This window comes from Cygnus atratus, chromosome 8 (genome assembly GCF_013377495.2).
Source record: "Cygnus atratus isolate AKBS03 ecotype Queensland, Australia chromosome 8, CAtr_DNAZoo_HiC_assembly, whole genome shotgun sequence".
Taxonomy (NCBI): Eukaryota; Metazoa; Chordata; class Aves; order Anseriformes; family Anatidae; genus Cygnus; species Cygnus atratus.
Window position 1 is genome coordinate 26018634 of NC_066369.1, and position 20528 is coordinate 26039161.

At 47.3% G+C, this 20528-nt stretch overlaps 2 protein-coding genes across 3 annotated transcripts in view; one reads left to right on the forward strand and one right to left on the reverse strand.

Annotated features, from left to right (window-relative positions):
• Window positions 1-9439, reverse strand: part of FAF1 (Fas associated factor 1) — a 161281-nt gene extending 151842 nt beyond the window's left edge. The window contains exon 1 of the mRNA XM_035537385.2: window positions 9054-9439. Coding sequence (XP_035393278.1) covers window positions 9054-9098 — 45 coding nt within the window. The 5' untranslated portion in view covers window positions 9099-9439. The remainder of the gene's footprint in view (window positions 1-9053) is intronic.
• A 4300-nt stretch (window positions 9440-13739) lies between these two features.
• On the forward strand, window positions 13740-19718 carry CDKN2C (cyclin dependent kinase inhibitor 2C). 2 transcript variants are annotated; one of them, XM_035537526.1, is made up of 3 exons: window positions 13740-13947; window positions 14306-14446; window positions 17923-19718. In XM_035537526.1, the coding sequence occupies exons 2-3, from the start codon at window positions 14318-14320 to the stop codon at window positions 18292-18294; spliced, it is 501 nt and encodes a 166-aa protein (XP_035393419.1). In that variant the 5' UTR covers window positions 13740-13947; window positions 14306-14317; the 3' UTR covers window positions 18295-19718. The 2 variants fall into 2 exon arrangements, with proteins under 2 accessions (XP_035393419.1, XP_050568188.1); XM_050712231.1 differs by having other exon boundaries at window positions 13740-14446.
• The last annotated feature ends 810 nt before the right edge of the window (window positions 19719-20528 follow it).

Genomic DNA, 20528 nt, shown 5'->3' on the forward strand with positions numbered 1-20528 from the left:
ATCTGGTAAAACTTAAGCAGATTCGCCAGCTGTTCACTTAACAAAAGCAAACTAATACACTTACCAGTGTTAGAAACCTAGAAAGGGTTTAGGCACACACACCGGGCTGAAGTTTTGCCCAATGCATTTCTACTCGCACCCCCACCTGTTCACAAGGTTCCTCCTTGTACTGTTTGAGCACCACGGCAAACAAAACCCTAAAGCAAGGGATCACTAGCCCCTTTCTACAGAAGGAATGGAGGGGAACACAAAAAAAGAAAGGTATTTCTGAAGGTCGCACAAGACTTCTCCACCTACTGGTTACCAAGCAGACAAGAGTGAACTTTGCCCACGCTCTGAGATGACTGCAAGCCTTCTGAACAAAGCAATCAGGGTACAAAGTCTGAGCTGGTAGTGTGAAGCTCCAACCACTTCTGAGCAGAACTTGGCACCACGCTAACCACTTTCAAATGGTCTCCAGCAGGCTCTGAACACTCTGGAGACTCTGGAACAAATTCTGCTTCCAAAATACAATGAAGGCACATCCCTAGGAAGACCACGAGCTGAGCCAAGACATGAACCCCAGTCCCCCAAGCCCCATGCTAACACTTCAGCATTTAAGCCACATGTTCTCTGCACTACACACAAAGAGCAGGGCTCAAACTGAATTAAAAACCAAAACAAAACAAAAATCAGTACCCGTTAATTAGTGCTCTGGACTACTAAACCCGGCTGTCTTTTCTGAGGACTAAGGACAGCCCCCATTCTCTTCAACTATCATCCAACTACAAAATGCTTTAGTTTGGATTATCACAAGTTTTCTGTGCTTGCTTAATCTGCAAAAGCATCTCAGTGAAGGTGAAAAGCCCAAGATTTCCTGACTCACAATAATTTTGCTCTTACAGTGTATTGTCCATTAGCACATAAGAAAATAAAACAGGTAAACAGGGGGCAGACAAACACTCCGGGTTACTGGATAGTTGCAATCATCTCCTTTTTCCTCCTTGCCTCAAAAGGAACAGAACCTCAAAAGCAACTAAAGAATAAATAAAACCTATTTTCTAGATAAACACAAAGAAAGAACACTAATATATATATATATATATATATATATATAAAAAGACGCTTTACTCAACTTTTCACATTTTTTTTTGGTACAGGACTACAAGGAATGGACAGATTTGTCAAACCTGGCAATGGTATCCAAAATAGAAAAATAGAAGAACATTCAAATCCTAGCAAAGCACATGTCATACTACAATGCAAGCCAACAAAGACCATGAAAAAAACATTTCTCTAAAGACAAAAAAAATACATAAGCTTTTAAAAGCATCAAGGCAGGGAAGACTGCCAGCAGGTCACTGGGACCAAAGGATGAAGATACTAAAGTATGCGAGGAAGGTAAGGACATATTGGGAAAGCTAAATGAATTCTGTCTGCTCATATTCACTAAAGAGAAACCTGGGAACCATCCTGCAACAAAGCTTCTCTTTACCCAGAACTCTCACTCTGAAGCATCAGTAGAGACATACAGAACTAATGGCCAAGACCAGAAGACAGTCTCCAAAATTTTAAAGTAACTTATGAATACAAACTTATTTATAGCAGACTCGTCTTTTAAGTTAGCCAGCTTTAAATGCTACATCAACCCTCCATTCCTAAATTGTGGACACCAGATTTTTCGTGAATTTTATTAGGGGGGAAAACCAGAAAGGGTTAAGATTTTTACTGCTCAGACAGCTTTGCCTTCTGTGGCATGAGGAACAGTAGAGACTCCAGTAAAGTATGCAGAATAGAATTTGTGTATACATGAATATATATAACGACATACCAAGGAAAAGCGAACACAGCTTCTATAAAGCAAACTGACGTATCATAAAACTGCTCAGAGGTCTCCAAAGAACTCATTCAGTTGAAGAACTCAACGCTAACTCAAACTGACACAGTTTATTTCCAGAAGTCTTATAGCAAATTCCATCATCAAGCTCTTAAATTGCTGACTTTCAGAAACGAGGATGGAGTAAATCCATTCAAATCCTGTTTCTTACAGCTCTTTCCTACGGATCAGCCACCAGCCACTGCTGCAGATAAGACACTCGGCAAGCTGGGTCTTCGATCCGAGCTGATACGGCACCTTTGATATTTGCTCACACAAACAACCTGACCTTTAAAGAAAAAAATAGAGATGACTCAGTTTCAGAGTTCTTGTCATTACAAATTGTTTCCTGCAATAGGTAAAATGTGAAACCAATACAAAATACCTCTGAGGGGCTGCTGTACCCTGTTCTGGTTTCAAAATGTCTTAAGAACTTCAGTTTTATTGAAGTACCTTTTGAAAGCGTACCTACTCCCACAGAACAAAGACCTGCTTAACCAGTTAGACATAGAGGACCAGTATAGGACTGCTTTGATAGACCAAATAACATCTAATCCATACATTAGGGCCTTAGTTTCCTCTTTGAGTTGTTTTTAACAATTGCGTATTATCTAGTCAACTCTAAAAAATGGACTTAATTAGTAGCTATCAATCCAGCCAGTAAGCAAGTCATTTCCTTTCATCCTAATGACGAGGGACAAATAAAATGTTAGGTGTTTACCTAGGCTGCTTCTAGTTCCTACAGCAGTTAAAAGAAAGGACTCACCTAATGGCTGCCCCGCAAATGCACAAACACAGCCACTTACTAGAAAAATAGGAAATTCTATCCAAAAATGCCATAGAGGTCCTTTAATGAACTATTAACTCCTGTTCCTAGGAGGAAAAGGCATGAAAACCAGGCATGCAATGGTAGCTGAACCATGAGAACTGACCAAAGAGAGGGGGAAATGTTATTTTTTCAGACTTTCGACTCCAATGCGATACTCTTAAGATAGGAGATTCTACACCCCCTTCCACACAAAAACATCAGCTCAACAGACATGTTTACTGTAAGCGATCCTTGTGTACCGAGAAATACTAGGCACACGTTTTATTTTCAATTTGCCAAATAACTCTCATTCTCTTTCAATGAAAGCACATACCTAGGAATAGATATAATTGATAATTTCCTTATTATATCTCCTATTAGTTGTCATGGCATTTGAAAAAGGATCCTACAGCTATCACCTCTCGATCTGTTTCAGTGACCTACTAACCCAAATACCTATATGAATAGGCTGATGGAAACAGTGACACGACTACTATGATGTGAACTCTTTTCAAGGTAATTGAATGAAAAGAACTGCATAAACCTCTTTCTAAAGATGAATCAGTGCTCCAGTGGTAAATTATTTAGGTTCTTACAGCTAGGCTGTAATGTACACAAATCATAGTATCCTCTTTCCTCTCCATAAATGTCAGAGAGTATTTCTAATTAAATATCTGTCCTCGTGTAAGAGAGATCAGCAGGCTTTTCCGTGAACAGCTATCGGTGGAAAAACCTGAGTTATTGTGTTTCTAAATGGACATCATTCTTACTCCCATTTCTTATTTGTGGCTCTGGAATCCCCTTCACCTCCTGTTTAAAGGCCAGAGAGCTGACAAGGAAATCAAACTAGGAACAAAGCTTTGGGCTTACGGCTGATTCTAGAAGCATCTAAAGAAATTAAACTGTCAAATCTTCAGAAACAGACAAGGAATGAATTAATATAAGCAATGGCCTTGGTAGCAGACAATGACAATCAAACTAACCAAACTAAGATGCAGTAAACACACAGCATGCTTTCATCACGTCTCTTGAGCCTAAGGCCACGTAGAGCAAAAAAAAACAATTGTGTTGCAAACCAAGAGGTCCAACTACCGGTTCCAATGCTGCTACTGACTCTGTAATGCACAAAATTATAAGAGATGACAAAAAACAGTAAGGATTAAATGAAATAGTAATGAAGATGTAAAACATGAGGCATCACAGGTATAAATTTCAATATGCTATGGTGTCCTAAGGTTTACTCAAGAATAAAATTAAAATTTCACAATTTCCCTAAGAAATAAAACTACCCCATTTTAAAATTTATCTAATGATATACTAAGCTACATCCACAAAAAAAAGTCAGGTGAAGCACTGCTGAGCATCGTGGCACCTAACTATTAGAAACTCACGCTTTTACCTGAAGATACTCAGTATGAGGGGAAGAAGAAACAAAGCTGCCTCTCCCAAACCCCCATTTCTGACCTACACAGAACTGCCTTTCCTTCCAGCTCCCACGGAGAGCTGCAGAACTCAAGTCCAGCGGCCGTGCTCTGGAAGCGTCTGCTGCATACAGTTCTCCAGAGGCCACACAAAAACATGAATCCTGGTAGGTTTTGTGAGCGAGAGGGTGAGGTTTTAAGCTCAGACAGATCTGAGCGCACACAAAACCAGACACCTGGGTGCCATGGTAGCCTTCCTGATGTTTGTAGGTCTTGGAGGTCTGCATTTTGTTTGAGGACAACTTCCCAAATATTTCAACTTGGACTGGATGCCTCTTCAGCACCTATCATTTGTTGAGGAGCTTGTTCCAAGTGAATTTCCAAACATTTCACGTAAGGCATCAAGGAAATCTAGAATAGTCCTTTCTGCTCCAGTGCCTTCATGACAAAACACCACCACCTTTTCTTTTAGCAAACAATTATAAGGACATCAACTTTGCTATGGGCTCAAAACCCCTTAGGGGATAGCTTCCCCTTACAGCGAGTGGTTGAAATGCTCTTTCCAGTCCCAGCATAAGTCACAGTCCAGGGCGAGAATCGAATGTCCTGACTTGAAGCTGTTCTTGCACCCACCTGCCTTCTTCACCCATCAAATTTTCATGCTGACATTAACTACCAAGTAACAGAAAGCAAAGCTCCCTCAGCACCCTCAAAAAAAAAAATGAATACACCCGTCGGTTCTGCACATTTACCATTAGATAGTGAAAACTGTGTGCGTAACACAGATAATCTTAACCAGGGCCAAAACAAATTGATGTTTTTCATAACCACACAAAAAAGAACCTTCACAAACGTATCCTGTCAGTTATTTAACAGCACTGTGTTAACTTCCAAGTGATAAAGATTCTGCAGTTTCTTTAGTTTGACCATTCCAGAAGGAAATGAGTAGCTTGAATTACAGTTAAATCTTAAAAGTACATAAATAATATATAGAAAAATAAAACCCCATAGGCTGATCTATCAATGTAACGACCAATTTGATAATTTAAAACATGGATTATCTTGCAGGCTTTCTCACCTTTCTGGCAATGATTTTCTTCCTTCCCAATTCCCCCTTGCTCCTCCCACAAACCCCTGTTTTTATGAAGAAAAAATGACACAAAGGTGAATCTTGAAAAAAATATCTTTATGTATATATATGTGTGTGCGAATCATACCAAAGCACTCTATTGCCTGGTACGCTTTTTTTAAGTTAATTTTAAAAAGAAAAATATCACAACTGTTTCACAATGAATATAGATGGAAGACAGAAGAAGAACACTATTAAATACCTGTCGTTTCAGTGAAAGCAAGGAATTTTGAGTTTTACCATTCCACACCAAAGTCGTCCAACCCAGACCAATCTTGAACTACTTATTTACTTGGTCAATGAAAAACGTTAATCCTTCAGGCCACTCTACATTTAGGACTTTTTTTTGAGGACCACCACATGGTATGACTCAAGTGGTCCTATATGTGGATATAATTCACCCAGACAAAAAGATATTTTTGTTACCTTTAGCCCCCATCCTAAGGGAAGCTCTCAAAACTAAAATTCAGGTGCAAGTATACCTAAGTGTCTACATCTGACACTCCTGCCAATACTAAAAAGGTTTTTTTTTCATTCCTGAACAGTTCAACTGCACCAATTTAACTAAGTTCAGTGCAACTGAAGTTTGCAACTGAGTTCACAATTGCAACTGAAGTTGCAATGGTTTTTCCTTCTTTATAATGAAAAGTGGACTAACGCACTGCGGGGACCAATTCTCTTCGAACCCCAAACCTCATAGATTATGAATATTTGTATCACTTGACTACCTGGGTATCCTAACGGAGACAAAAGAACATTTTGCAATTAGAAACAACAAATGGAAGAACAGAGATATAGGGAATATAATTTCTACCTCTTTTTTATTTCTCACAGAATTTGAGGTATGCTGTAGCATCTCTCTTTTACCAATTCAAACGCAGTTACCTTTTCAAAGAATACAAGCACAAGCTGTCGATTTTTTTTTCTTCCTTCTGTGGAATTTTTCCTACATGCCAATGACACTTTGTGGAGAAATTCTGAATTGCATTTAGTAAGACAACCAAAACTTGTTTGTCTGTTTAACTCCACTACGTAGCTACTTCCACTGAAAACCAACCAGATTACCCATGTATAATCTTTCCTAAGTGAGGACCTGAGACGGAAAAGTTAGACAGGTTGCTTATACAGCCTATGTGCATGTATACATGCCTTGTACTCTCCAGGTAGCATAAAGTAATCTTATTTAAAAAAAAAGAGTGAAAAAAAAATAATTATAAACCATACAGAACAGGCTTAAGTTTTTTAAGACACATTAAGAAAAAATATTTTGGTAGATCACCTATGGTGTTTTACCCTGTAGTTAAGGTCTTTTGTAAAATTATTCAATGTATGTGTATACGTAGAAACGCTTTTAAGTATTTAAGTATTTAAATACACTCCCTAGTATCTCAGAAATAACCTGTTACAGCAACCTGAGTTAAATGGGGAAAAAAAAATGCAATACAAGATCCTGCTCTAGCTGAAACTAATGGAAGCGTCCCTAATGATTTTGAAAGATATAAAATAAGCCCATGAATGCTTGCCAAAAGCATCAAACATTAGTATAATTATTACTTCACTGAAAAAAAATTTATGGGGAGGGAAATGCCTTTCATGCTTTAAAGTTCAAAGCCCACTGCTCTATCCCTCCTAAAAGAAACTTGGGACAGGTGAGTGTGAAACATTGATGACGTTTCCCTCCCAGTTTCACTCAGCAAAGATCAGCTGCACAAAACCAGAGAAAATTGTTTTTAAAGTTTTCAACATATACACCATTCTTCAACAAGATACCTCACACAAATATAGATGATGGCAATATAACTCTGATAAATATATTTATTAAAAGGTACAGAAAATACAAAAGACAGAACCATGAAGAAATACTTTGCACATTTTATTTTCCATTTTAAAATTGTAGGGAATGAGTCGTAAATTCCATCACGTATTTAAAATACCCCAAATCCTTCACCATTTTTAACAGCTTTAACATACGTGGCCTAATAACGACTGGCATTATCCTTTACTAATCTAAAGGCTTAGAGCATGACAATTGACATTCAGTATTTCAAAGTCCGGGAGAAGCTTGAGAATTATAAAAAAAATAAAGTGAAACAGAAAAAGTTGATGGCAGAAATAAGAGGAAAAGTAAAGGGGGAAAGGAAAAAAAATGAGGTTTCTTCATCTTGTTTTTTACAGAAGCATTGTTATACAGTAAAGTACTTCCTGGGTGTCAGGCGCATTATGTCATCCTCAATCTACAAACGATTTCTGCAACTCCACTGCCACTCTGAAGGCTTGCAATAATACTTACTTGTCTTCATGGTACCAAACACTGCAGTTGCTCCTATACCTTTGTTAACCGGTTTCAAAATCCAAGCAGAAAAATGCTGCAGAATTGCAAAATAACATCGCCACTGAAAACTTGGAAAGGAGATACAGATTGAAAACCCTATTTAAAAGACTTATTAAATTTACCAGCCACTAACTGAATCATTGTCTTGGCTTCCAGAACGCAAACCTGGTCTAGCTAGTAACGTGGGATTCCACAGAAGTCTGTCTCCACTAGCACAGATGCAGAAACGGGGTCCCAGTCTCCTTTTATGCAAGATATTATTACTGGAAGAACTATGAAATCCCATCCTTAAAATAGGGATGTTACTCCTTACACACACAAAAATATCTCCAAGCACAGCAAAATAAAGGACAACTATAGAAACAGTCGCTAAATGTTTAAATAAATGAGTGTAATGTATTCAGGTACCAGAAGTGAAAGCATTCCCCTGTTATCAACTGGGAAACTGGGAACTCCGCATGTTACGTCAGGAAGATATCAGATACCTTTCGCAAAAGAGGAATTATGTAATGTACACTACGGTCACACCACCTGTAATTCCAAAGAAACATCCTTGTTAAACACGCACGCACACAGAGTGAGGGGTAACTTTTCTTTTTTCTTTTAAAAACTGAATAAGCTGGTTTCCCAGCTGACAGCTGAGAGATGCTTCTTTAAAAAGCGGTACGTACAGACACCAGCTTTACAATGTGGCCCAAGAATGGAGCCACAACAGACCCATTACTGCAAACAGACAAAGCTTAAAGAAGATATATTGACTCAGAAACAATATTAAAAAGATATTCAGATATAAGCTGATATCCTTACAAGCTACTTTTGGCCCTCCCACCATTACAAATTCAGGTATCTTCCACTTGTTTGCTTACTTGTTCTTGGAGATAAAAAAAATATAGGAGACAGGCAATATTAAGAAGCGATATAGTGAAGAGATTGACCAGGCCTCTGAACAAACGTCAGCCATCACTTAGAGAAAGACTTAGAAAAATACGATTTAGGAGTTTGAAGTTAAATTACCCCCACTTTGCAGGGAAGGAGGAAGGTAACAGACAACTTGTGGGGGCATACTCTTTCTGTCTACGAAAACAGGGCGTCGCGTGGACTGGGGAGGGGAGACTCTTCCACCATCGCAGCAGCCGCAGGCTGGGGCAGGCTGGGAGCTGAGTTGCTGCGCTGAGGGCTGCGCCTCCCCGGCAGGTGACTCACCCCAGCACTGACAGGGCCGGCGGGGCGAGGAGCCGGGCGGCCTCCCCGCACCTTCCCCCAGCGAGCTGCCACACAGCCGGCGGGGTGGGGGAGAGAGGGAAGGAGCGGAGAGCAAAAAAAAAAAAAAAATAAATAAATAAAAATAAAAAAAATAAAAGCTTTTTGTTCAGATAAGAGACGTTTAGGGGAGACATTTTGTTCGCCGCCCCTTCCCCGCCGAGCCCGAAGCAGCGGCGAGGAGGGGCCGCGGAGGAAGGAGAAAGCCACCACCGGCGAGCCCCGGGCCGGGCGGCGAGGGCGCCTACCTGGAAGTCCGCCAGGATCATCTCGCGGTCCGTGTTGGACGCCATGGCGGCCGCCTGCTGCCCGGCTCCCTCCGCGCACCCGGGGCTCGGGGCTAGGGGCTCATGGGGGCGCCGCTCGGGATCCCGCCGCGGCCCCGGGCCTGGGAGGAGGAGGAGGAGAAGAGGAGGAGGAGGAGGAGAGGGAGGGATGAAGGCAGCGGTGCCTCGCTCAGCGGCCGGCCAGCACCGCGGCGGCAGCAGGAGGAGGAGGAGGAGGAAGAGGAGGAGGAGGAGGAGGAGAAGGCAGCGGCGCCCCCCCCGCGCCCGCCCCGCGCCTGTCGCACACTTTGCCTGTCATCGAGGTCGCAAAGCGGCGCTTTGCGGCCGCCACGTGACCGCGCTCCTGTCAAGCGCTCTGCGAGGGGAGGGGGAAGGAGGAGGAGGAGGAGGAGGAGGAGGGAGGGAGGAGGCGGCGCCTTCCCGGCCTCACGCGCGCGGCTGCCGCTGCTGCGCGGCCCCGCTGAGGGAGGCGGGCGCGGGAGCGCGCGCGGGGAGCCCGGCCCGGCCCGGCCGTCCCTAGGCCCCTGCGGAGGGCCCGGCCCGGCCCGCCGGGGCTGAGCCGTCCCCTCAGAGCCGCCGGGGGGGTGAGGGGGCGGGCGGCGGCCCCGCGGGGGGAGTCGGGGGGGCTGCGCCGCCGCCTGCGGCCTAACGGGGCCCTGCGAGCCCGGGGCGCCCGAGCGGCCCTCAGGGGTCCCCGAGGCGGCCGGTCCGCGCCTCGCCCCGTGAGGTGCCCTACGTGCCGTGCCCGGCTCCTGAAGGGGAGCGGATGGGGCTGCAGGAATGGTTTTCCACAGCCTGGTGCCGTCCAGCCAACCCCCGAGCCCTGGCGTTAAACACCGACACGCCTTCGGGCACCGATGTGCTAATTGTCCAAAGTTTGCTAATTGCCCAAAATTTCCTAATTGTCCCAACCCGTATCGCCCAGCACGGGTGTCGCGGCCACCCCAGGTCACACGTACCTCAAGCCTTCTCCTACTAGTGAAAACTAGCAGAGCTACACTGTGGTAATATTGTCTTAGAATGAAGATATTTGCCCAGTTTGAGGAATCACAGTTCTTTATTTAATTGTTTTTTTCTGTTCGCATCGGTGAGAGCTCTTACACACGAGTTTTTCGGTCTGCGTGCTTGCTGCTGACTAAATAAAAGGGAGAGCTGAGGGGGAAAGGACGGCACCGCCGCGAGTCTCGGCAGAACCCACCAGGGAAGAGGAGCGGGACTCAGGGAGGAAGAGCAAGCAAACACCGCATGCAAGCCCCGTGCAGCGAATGCAGATGTTTCACCGTACCTGCAGGACTGTCCGTCTTCCCAGGAGGAGCTCCTCTAGGTGAGGGATTGTTTAAAGCCTGTCGGTGAGCGCTGCTGGGCACCGGCATCTTCAGGACGCATTCGGTGTCTTTCTTGCTGCTGCATAACCATGCAGAATTTCAAGGTGGCTTAAAGCCCTACTAAGACGCCACTTACGATGCAAAGCCAGAGTATCAGATAAGTTAAATATTATATTTTATCGTGTTCCTGCTTCAGTTTACGTTGGCAAGGTTTCCCAAAAGTTTTTTTTTTTCTTTTTTATTACTCGTCGGTGTTAGCTTAACAATTCGAGCTCCCCACTGCCGAATATAGGGATGATAAAATAAAATAATTGCCTTCACACCTGCTTTTGTTCAGTTTGATGTTACATACAGTTCTGTAATAGGTACAAGGTATGGTGCAATGCCAGTGACAGCCAAGGCTAAATTACAGACAAATCCACCCACACATTACTAGAGAGTAACTATAATAAAGGCTGAAAAGCAAGTTTTAGAAATTGGATTAAAGCCAGTTAATTCCTGGCTTGGATTTGAGCTATAGGTGTGCTGTCAAGATAAGTTACACAGTGTTCACATCTATTACGGTAATATTTTAAATAATGATATCTATATTAGATCACAACAGGAAGGATTTGATCCAGAGTGTGAAGAAAAGGTGAAAAGCTCAACATGTCCCGTATCACAGGAAGTTCACGTGAAAGTCACAATGAAAGTTTCTATTCTTCTCACAGCTCCTCGCTCTGCTCAGCCCTACGGCTGTTCCTCCAGCGAGTGTCAGGCTGGTTACAGGGGGACACTCGGTGAGTTTAGGCTCTGCAGTGACAAAGTCGCCTTCCAGAAGGTGTTATTGCTGCCGTTCAGGGCAGCTCTTTCTGTTTTACAGGGAGTATCTTTACCACTGTCGAAAGGAAATGATTATGATGAACACGCTTCTTTCTGCAAAGGTTTCTGAAAGGCTTTTGAAGCCCCTACCGTGGAGGAGGTTTGACGGCATTTTCTGGCTGGGCAATTTTACTTGCAGAAGGCCTGCAGCATCCCAGCTACAGTTTACTTAATTGTTTTTGCTGTGTGACGTGATTACCAGGAGATGGGGGCTTTCTTTTTAACCATAAATCGAAAGAATTAGTAGAAGACTCTCGTAAGACCCGCAGGTCCGATTCTGCAGTAAATCAGCAATAGGTAACACCACCAAAACTAGGAATTTTAGGCACCGATTAGTCAAGAGATAAGTCTATTAACAGCCGCCTGACTGCAAACTCTGTTTTGCATATTGATTCCTTCTTCGTGCAGAAAAACAATTAATATATAGGTGTTGTTTATACGCATATATTTCTGGAGTTATCTTTAAGGAAAAAATATAATTCATATCTTTGTTTACAAAACTATTTGCGCTATTACTTGTGACCGAGAATTATCGTGATAAGGCCCTTAAAAACGCTTTATTTTTCCCCTTTTTGTGGGAGTGCGGCCGGGGGCCAGCTGACACTCGGAGCACAGCTGCTTTCCCTGCTTCGCCTGGAGGCAGCTCGCTACTTTTCACCTTCCTATTCTCGCAAGCAAGAGCGGCCCGGGGAATCGGCGCAGGAAAATCGCGAAGCGACAAGCAACCGAAGGTTAAAGCGGAGCCAGAGGCACAAACAATCGCTGCTGTGACCCCCTGTCACTGCCGGGCTGCCGGCAGAGCCCCGGGGAGCGGCTGATGCCTCCAGCGGGGCGATAATCGCGACTCAGGCCCTGGACGCGCGCCGTCCCCGCGGGCTGTCAGCGGCCGGCCGAGCCCAGTGCCACGCAGCAATTGCCACATGCGATTGTGGAAGCTGTCACGGAGCCCCCCCCGGGCTGCCTCACGCGTGTTCGCCTCCCTGTCTACTTGGCCGTGGCGTCCCCGCGGAGCGCAGCCAGGCGGATCGCCTCCGCGGCGGCTCAGGTCCGTGTGCTCGCCAGGGAGCCGCGCCGCTGCCTCTTACCTCTCGCGGGGTTAACTCGTGCAGGCTTCAGCCTCCCGGGGCTCCCTGAAACTCAAAGCAAGTCAGCAATTAAAGCAGCACGAGACACAAAACGCCGCTGGCCGGGACGGCACCGACAGCTCCGGACCGTACCCTCGCTGCTCCGTCCCCTTCTGAAGGCACACAGAGTCCCGCCGCGTCTCCTCGGCGGCCGTGCGCGGCTCCCCCTCAAAATGGCACTTTCGAATCAATCAAAAGCACCGAAAACGCTCCTCGGGCGCCGAGACAACTTGACATTGACCCTCCTCCATCCTCGACCTTGGCTGCGGGGACAGGACCCCGGGGGTCGCTGCCGGGGGCGGGGGGGGGGGGGTGCTCCGAGCGGGGCCGTGCCCGCGGGCAGGTGGCGGCGGGAGGCAGCGCGGCAGCGCGGCGCCTCCCGGGGCCGACCCCCCCCCCCCCCCCCCCCCCCCCCCCCCCCCCCGTGTATTTATTTCTCTTCTCCCCCCTCCCCGGGTTTCCGTCCCCCTAGGCCTCAGCGGTGCTGCCACAAGCGACCTGCCCGCTATGGCCGCTCGGGGCCGGGAACGGCGGCGGGGCCGCGGCCGGGGCCGGGCGAGGGGCGGGCGGTGCTGGCTGCAGGCCTTCCTGCCCGGCCGGCCGCATCTCCGCAGCGCCTCCTTAAATCTCTGCCGTTAAAATGTGGGCGGGTGTTTCAACTCAAAAAGCGCTCAAATTTTTTTTCTTTTCAAAAAAAGCTGATGAGGTTAAAAAAAAAAAGGGGGGGAGGAAAAAAAAAAAAAAGAGAGAGAGAGAGGAGAGAGAGAGAGAGAGAGAGAGAGAGAAACCGGCTTGGTGTCCGTAGGAAACAGAAGTAGCGATTGTTTGCGCTTAAAAAAGGGGGAGCGCGGAGCCGCGGGAGGAGGGCAGCGAGCGCGGAGCGGCAAGTGCAGCGAGCGGCCGGGCAGCCCGCGGCGGAGCGGCGGCTGTCACCGGGAGCCGCGGCCGGGAGGCGGCACCGCGGGGCCGGGGAGGCGGCGGCGGGCACCGGGACGCTGCCACCGGCGCCGCCGCTGCCCCCCCCGCCGGCTCCTCCGGGAGCTCCGGGCCGGACAGCGGCCGCACCACCAGCAGCACCAGCAGCACCACCACCAGCAGCAGCACCAGCAGCAGCACCAGCAGCAGCAGCACCAGCAGCAGCAGCAGCAGCACCGAGAGCGGCGACGGCTCCGCTCCGCCGCTCCCCCGCGCCCTGAGCCCGGCAGCCGCCGCCGCCCCGCTGGATGCTCCGCAGCCGCCGCCGCCGAGGGCGGCCGCCGCCGGCCGGGATCGCGCCCGCCCGCTGCGTCGAGGCTCGGCGAGGCCGCGGCTCTGAGGCTGCGGCGGGGAGCGAGAGCGGCGAGGGAAGGGAGCGAGCCCCGCGGCCGGAGCCCGGCCCGCCCCGGGGGCCGCTCGGACTCGGACTGCGCCCTCCTGCTCGGCCCCGAGCGGAGGCGGCCGTGGGGATGCCAGGGGGGCTGCCGAGCGGGAGAGGACGAGCACTGCCAGAGAAGACTTTTCCTCGGAGCTGGTGCTGCTAAGTCTCAGATCCCGACCGTGAACAGGGTGGGTTGCTTTCTTCTTCCAAGATCTCAGGTCTGAGTGAGTCGCCAGTGTACGCGTATATATGTTACGTCTAACATATATGATATATTGCCTAGCTCTTAATAGCTTTCCCCCCGAAAACGGCCAAAGTCTTTAATATGAGTTACTCTATATGTGGAAGCAAAGAAATCTTCTTTCAAGTGGAGCTGCAGTTTTGCTGAATAATCACGTGTGAGTTAGGGGCGGGCTCTTGGCAAGGAGCTTTTTTACGAGTATTTACTACAAGGTCTACTCCAGAAGATTAACCATCCCAATCCTTCTGTCAGTCTCCGATGCCATGCCTGGTTAAAAAAAAATCTCATCTTTTTCCGATCGTCAGTCACCCTAAAGAATGGCCGAGCCTTCTGGGAACGAGCTGGCGTCCGCGGCTGCCAAGGGGGACCTAGTGCAACTTACTAATTTGTTGCAAAAGAATGTAAACGTCAATGCACAAAATGGATTTGGGAGGACTGCGCTGCAGGTTGGTATCCAGAGAGGGAGAAAAATATTTCATCACTGCTACCTACGTGACCCGGGTTTCCAAAAAGACAACGTTTTAAACAGGCTGGTGGACGAAATTCGAGTGTTTTTAAAACTAGTTGGATGCCATATTTTAAAACTTTAGTGGCTCCAACTCCCTAAAATGACGTACTTGAAATAAAACTGGTCAAAACCATTAGTTCAGTCGGGGATCACCCTCAATGTCAAACGGGCTGCAAGTTTAATAATATTTTGTAACTTCGTGGGGAGGAGGAAGAGAATGAAAGAGATGAGATGAAAAGAAATCATCTTAGGTGAGCAGGATTTCAGAGCAGGTCTGTAAACACATATGTGCTATGATTTGAAGCTTAGAATCCTTTCCCCCCCCCCCCCCTCCCCTGCAGTGTGCTTTTAAAACATGACTTTTCTCGATTCTGGGATCTGCTGTAGATGGTACTTTTCCTTTATACGCTGTTTGTGACGAATGACCTTTCTCGTTTGGAAGCATGCTGCACAGAACCGAGTACCTTAGATGTACATTAATAGAGAGCCGTACGAGTTGCAGTTCCATCTGAATCACTTGCCTTTTCATTCATAATTAAGCCTTAAAAATCTGAATTTTCAGATCGGGTAGCAAGGCAGTGGTTCCAGCTCTTTCGTTTCTGATCGTATAGGGTGCTGTGTCCTAATTTTTAAGCGTGGAGCTGTGCAGGCAGGATTTGGATCTCATCCAACTGCTAACTATTGGAGCTGATGAAAGGTTTTTTTCTTTTAATATTATCAGATAATGATGGCGAAAAAGGTAGAATCCGTAGCAAATAGCCAAAGGGGTGATTTATAAATCAGGGGAAAATGTGTGGTTATTTCTGCTGGAGGTGAGGCAGTGAGACGTGGAAGCAGAGCTATAGGTCTTTTTAATTTCACACGTCTGAAAAATCGTTTGTTACCTCCTTTGCCCCCCTCCCCCGAAACCATGATAATCATTTCTGAATTTTTGCTTTTAAAAAAAGCACACGGCTTGCGCACGAACCCGGGATATTTACAGCTTTTTGGCTTAGCATCAGCGTGCTAGATTTCGAAAATAAGCACCTCTTGCTGAAAAGCACCGACCACCCTCGGTGGGCGATTTCGCGCAGGCTCGGGGGCTCTGGGATTGCCGTGGGGCTGCTGTCACCCGGCCGGGGGACGGGGCGGCCGCTCGCAGCCACTTTTTAGGGAATGAGGGGACTGAAAGGAGCAACTTGCAGCAAGTAACTCCTCTGAGAAAGCAGGAAACTTTTAGCCTGATGCTTTATCCTCAGGACGAGGGCTGAAAACCGATTTGTGCCACAGTGGTGTCTTTTGCTAAAAGGGGCGAAGAGTCCGGATCCCAAACCGAGGGCTGTTTTCCCCCAAAGGCAGAGCACCCGCCTGTATCAAACGGGCATCCGTGCCCTAACAATGCTCCTCGGTGCAGCTCGCTCGTAACTGAGCTAATGAACCACAACAAAAAATCAAAACAGGAGAATCTGTCTACTTATTTTCAATATGTATCATCCTGAAATGTGCTGTGGGTGCGTGACCACGCTCGAAAGAGTTCTCTGTCAATGCAGCCTCCAAAATTGAGATAATCTCTCAATAATCTCTCTCTCAATTAAAACGGGGAGACTGCTTAATATTAATACCAGCGAAAATATATATATTCTTCCGGATTTATGTTTAATTAAACATAAAACCCAGCTTGTCTTCCCCTGTACTTTTTATTTCTGATGAAGTGTACCTATGCAGGCCTCAAATACATGTCCTGCCCTTATGGTCTCCGCAGAATTATTCATTTGCTGCTCTCTCCTTCTCTGCCTCTCTCCCCAGAAGCGAAACTTTGCAAAATCAGGGGCATTTGCAGTGCAGCTGTAGCCCTCGCCCAAACGGCATCACCTTTTTTATGGTTTTCTCCCCCCCCGCATCTCTAAACGAAGCCTCCGGTCCCCTAGCCTGCCTTCCTCGAACATACAAAACTCCCACTTGAACCAAATACATGTTTTGAATCCACAAATAACACAGCCTGGGCCCTCGAAAAGGGACTAAAATGTCCCGATTTTACCAGAGAAAGAGAGATCACAATGCTCTTGTTTTCTTTTGCATCTTTTCCATCTCTGTTCAGAAGTGAAAGAAGTGGCACAAGAAGTGCACGGAGCATTGTGGCACAGATAAACGTCCTTCCCTCAATCCCTTTCTGCCTTATCTGCAGCTCTGCTCTTCTCTGGAGATAAAACAAATATACCGGGCTATTTTACACTCCAAAAGCTGCAGAAATTATATTGATTATAGGTTGTTTTTTTTTTCTTAAAAAGCCGGATGCATATTTTTCACCAGGAGAGGTTTTTAGCAAATGTCTTGTAGAAATTGTACATTATGCTAAATCTAATGCACTCTATTATTCATTTGTGCTGACAAATTTTTTTTGCAAGATTTTCAAATAATTTCTAAGAAAATAATGAAGGTATTTTTTTCGAATTTGCCACTTGCAGTAAGACTAATTACAAGAACAGGAAAATATTGCCTATAGGTTGGAGAGTATACATTGCCATGTTAATTTTTGAGAGTCTTTGAGAAAACAAAAAATGAGGAATTTGGGGGAAATCGATGCAAGTTGTTAAGCCCCAAATAAGAGAAATTTGCTTGCTAATTATAATAGTTTTATGATGCAATCAGGAAAATTTAAAGAAACATTTTTTTTCCCTGAGAGGAACAGTCAAAAAAAACAATTATTGTTTTTTAAAATAGGAATTTTGTAACAACATAATATAGCCATGGTTTACTGATAATAAAATTATGGAAGCATAATATAATACAGTGGTTTTAGGAGAAAATTGGTGGAACTTTGAAACATTCCTTTTAACTTCTCCTTTTTGGGTGACATTATGAGAGTCAAATATTGTGGAGAAAAAATTCTTTAAGCATTTATTTTTCTTAGCAGACAGAGCTATGGCACAGGACAAATATTTGCTTTATGATAATACACAGACAATGTAAACACCTGAGAGCTTATAAAAACACATTCTACATTTTCTATCGCTGAGGTAAAATATCTGTTCCTCGGAGACCCTGCATTTGATGTTTAACAGCATCAGACAATAATGCAAAGGTGTCTCAATGCTCGTGCAAATAAAAGCGAGCCATACTTAATTTTGGCATGTTAAAAAACCGAGATAACCTGCTGAAAAAGAAGTCTCTGCATCCCCCTTCCCCTCCGCCTGCTTCGGGCATTAATCTCTGTGAGCCAGAAAGCTCTTGCCGCCCAGATGATAACATCTTTCGTAATATTACTGAGGTCAGGGTGGGGAAAAAAATAAAAATAGATGTTGTGGCGTGTTGTTAGTTGTGTAGCAGGGCTGTTTTCAGGAGTGCCACAGATGGAGGTGAGGGCTGAGGGGCTGGGGCAGGCTGCAGCAGGGGGGCAGCTCCCCGAGGTGTTCACCTCTCCTTTTTCTCCCCCAGGTGATGAAACTCGGCAATCCCGAAATTGCCCGGCGGTTGCTCATGAGCGGTGCGAACCCCGATCTGAAAGACAGTACTGGCTTCGCTGTAATTCACGACGTAGCCAGAGCGGGTTTTCTGGACACTTTGCAGACTCTGCTGGAGTTTAAAGCCGACGTTAACATCGAGGATGCCGAGGGCAACCTGCCCCTGCACCTGGCCGCGCAGGAGGGCCACGTGCCGGTGGTGGAGTTCCTGCTGAAGAGCACGGCCAGCAAGGTGGGCCACCAGAACAAGCGGGGCGACACCGCCTACGACGTGGCCAAGCTGTACAAGCGCAGCGCCGTGCTCCGGCTGCTGGAGGGCGGCCGCCCCCCCGCCGCCACCGAGTGAGGGGGGCCCGCCGGACGCTGAGCCCGCCGGCCTCCTTCCTCCTTCTTCCCCCCCGCCTTTTAATAACGTCGGGTCCCACCTGCCTTCTAGTTTGGCTTTTTTTTTTTTTTTTTTTTTTTTGGATAGCGCAAAGCCGGAGAAATTGCCGAGGTGGGTTTTTCTTTTTTCTTTATTTTTTTTTATTTTTTTTTTAGAGGATGCAAATGGTCGAAATCCGCCCCGCCGGCAATTTCTGCCACCTCCCCGTGTATATGTCGGTCACTCCTATCTATGTAGCTTCCCACTAGCGGCTTCTCCCAATTTACCTTAGCTCATTATTAATCCAAAAGCCACCTAGTCACCTGCTTCTCGGCGTGCTAAGGGAGCCAAGGGGCACCGGGCCCTCTTGCTCCCCTCCGGGCTCCGCAGCCCCGGGGGGAGCGGGGAGCCGAGATTTGGGGATCACACCTCCGAGCGGGCCGGGGGTGTCGCTTGGCAGCTGGGGGGGCTGCCTGCAGCTCGCCCTTACCAGGAGCTTGTAGGGCTTGTAGGGCGCTGACGTCCCCAACGTAGATGCCACTTCTCCCCTCTGTGTATTTAAACTCGCACCGAGTTGCTTTTCAGTTTAGTTACCAGAAACAACCTGAGCGGCGTTTTTTATTGCCAGAGGTTTCAAAGAGTTCAGCTTAGCGCTTCGTGTTCACTGTGCACTGGAGAATACAGTTTTTCTAGCTTCAAACCAGCAGATAACCGTTGTCAGAGCAAAGAGTATCAGCAAGCTGTAATGCGACAAGTTTTCCGGTCACTTAATAAGCTGAGCGCAGTCTAGATGCTCTTAAGAAACGATTGCTTTCCACCAGCTATTTTGTTTTGTCTGGGAAAAAAATAAATAACAATGGTAGATGCCTCTCACAAAACATGAATATTTGAATACGGTGAAATTGAGGAAGCAACACGTTTGGTCTTTGTAGAGTTATATTATCCCTTGTACCTAAAAAACAATTTAACCCTTGAAAATGTTCCCTTACAACGTAGTTGAGTGTATTCACAAGACCAAACCTCATTTCCCTCTCCGGCTGCAAGGGGAGCTGAGGATGCTCCGCGCCTCGTCGGGAGAGTGTAGCAGGAAACTTAACGATGGAATGGAGGTGCTCGACAGACAGGCAGCTGAAAGCGCTTTATTTTGGATAATCTAATTTTTAATGGCACAGAATAGTTTTTACATCAACGTAAAATTAATAGACAGCTACAAAACAGCACTTAAAAGAGGAGGGAGCGTACATTAGTTTGCGTTTTCTCTCTTAAAAAAAAATATTTTAGCCCCACGGAATCTATCGCTGTTGTTTTTAAGTAAAAAAAAAATATTTTCCTGAAAGTGTTCGCGCCGTTACCATACTCTGTGTCACGCTGCTGTGTTTTCTGATTAAAAACCTCTGCGAAACGTACAGCTCTGCGCGCGTTCCTTGTTACCTCTGCCGGCCAGGGCCGTGCGGGCAGGGCCGTGACCCCCACCGCTCCCGGGGCCCCGCAGCCCCCCGCAGCCCCCGCTCGCAGCCGGAGGCCAGCACCGGGCGGCGAGGGGCCCTCGCCCGGCTTCTCCTTCACCTCTGCCATGGAAGAAGCCCATCCAAGACCTGTCCCGAGCTCCTCCAGCCTCTCGTTTACGCCGTGCCCAAGTTTTACCGGTGGCTGGAGGAAACAACTGGTTTCCCGAGAAAAAAACCTCCCCGCCTAGGCAGAAGTAGCGGCTTTTATTGCGTGCCAGAAGGTCCCGTTTAAAGCAGGGCTGCTTTACATCCCGGGCAAGCCTATAGCTCCGGCGGGTGAGTCACGGCCACGCTGCGCCCGGTTTAAAGGTAAGCAGCCAGCGCTTTTCCAGCCGCCTGCTGCCTGGGAGCGGCTCCGTTTGTGGGCAGCAGCACCCTGCAGGCGGGCCCGGGGTCTGCCCCAGGACCCCCCCGGGGCCCTCCCCACAGAGCCCGGCTCTGCAAAGCGGCGGGGGCTGCGGGAACGCCGGCGCCGAGTTACCGGGAGATGCGAAAAGGCAGCGTGGGAGACGGAACGAAATGTTACCGAGAGCTTTACTCGGGCCGGAAAACAACAGAAAGGCGACTTTCCCGGGCAGGAGCAGAGCCCAGGAACGTGGAGCACCCGGCGCAGCACCCAGCCGGGCTGCCCGAGGAGCCAGAACCCCGGCGGGCACCCAGCGGGAGGGCGGCGGGGGGGGCACCGCCGGGCACCGGCCCCGATCGGAG

What these genes read in the sequence shown, in the direction of transcription:
- CDKN2C (XM_050712231.1), top strand. Translation starts at nt 14,318, where the DNA reads ATGGCCGAGCCTTCTGGGAACGAGCTGGCGTCCGCGGCTGCCAAGGGG. An exon ending in TTGGGAGGACTGCGCTGCAG is followed by an intron (nt 14,447 to 17,922) that starts GTTGGTATCCAG and finishes TTTCTCCCCCAG; the next exon opens with GTGATGAAACTCGGCAATCC.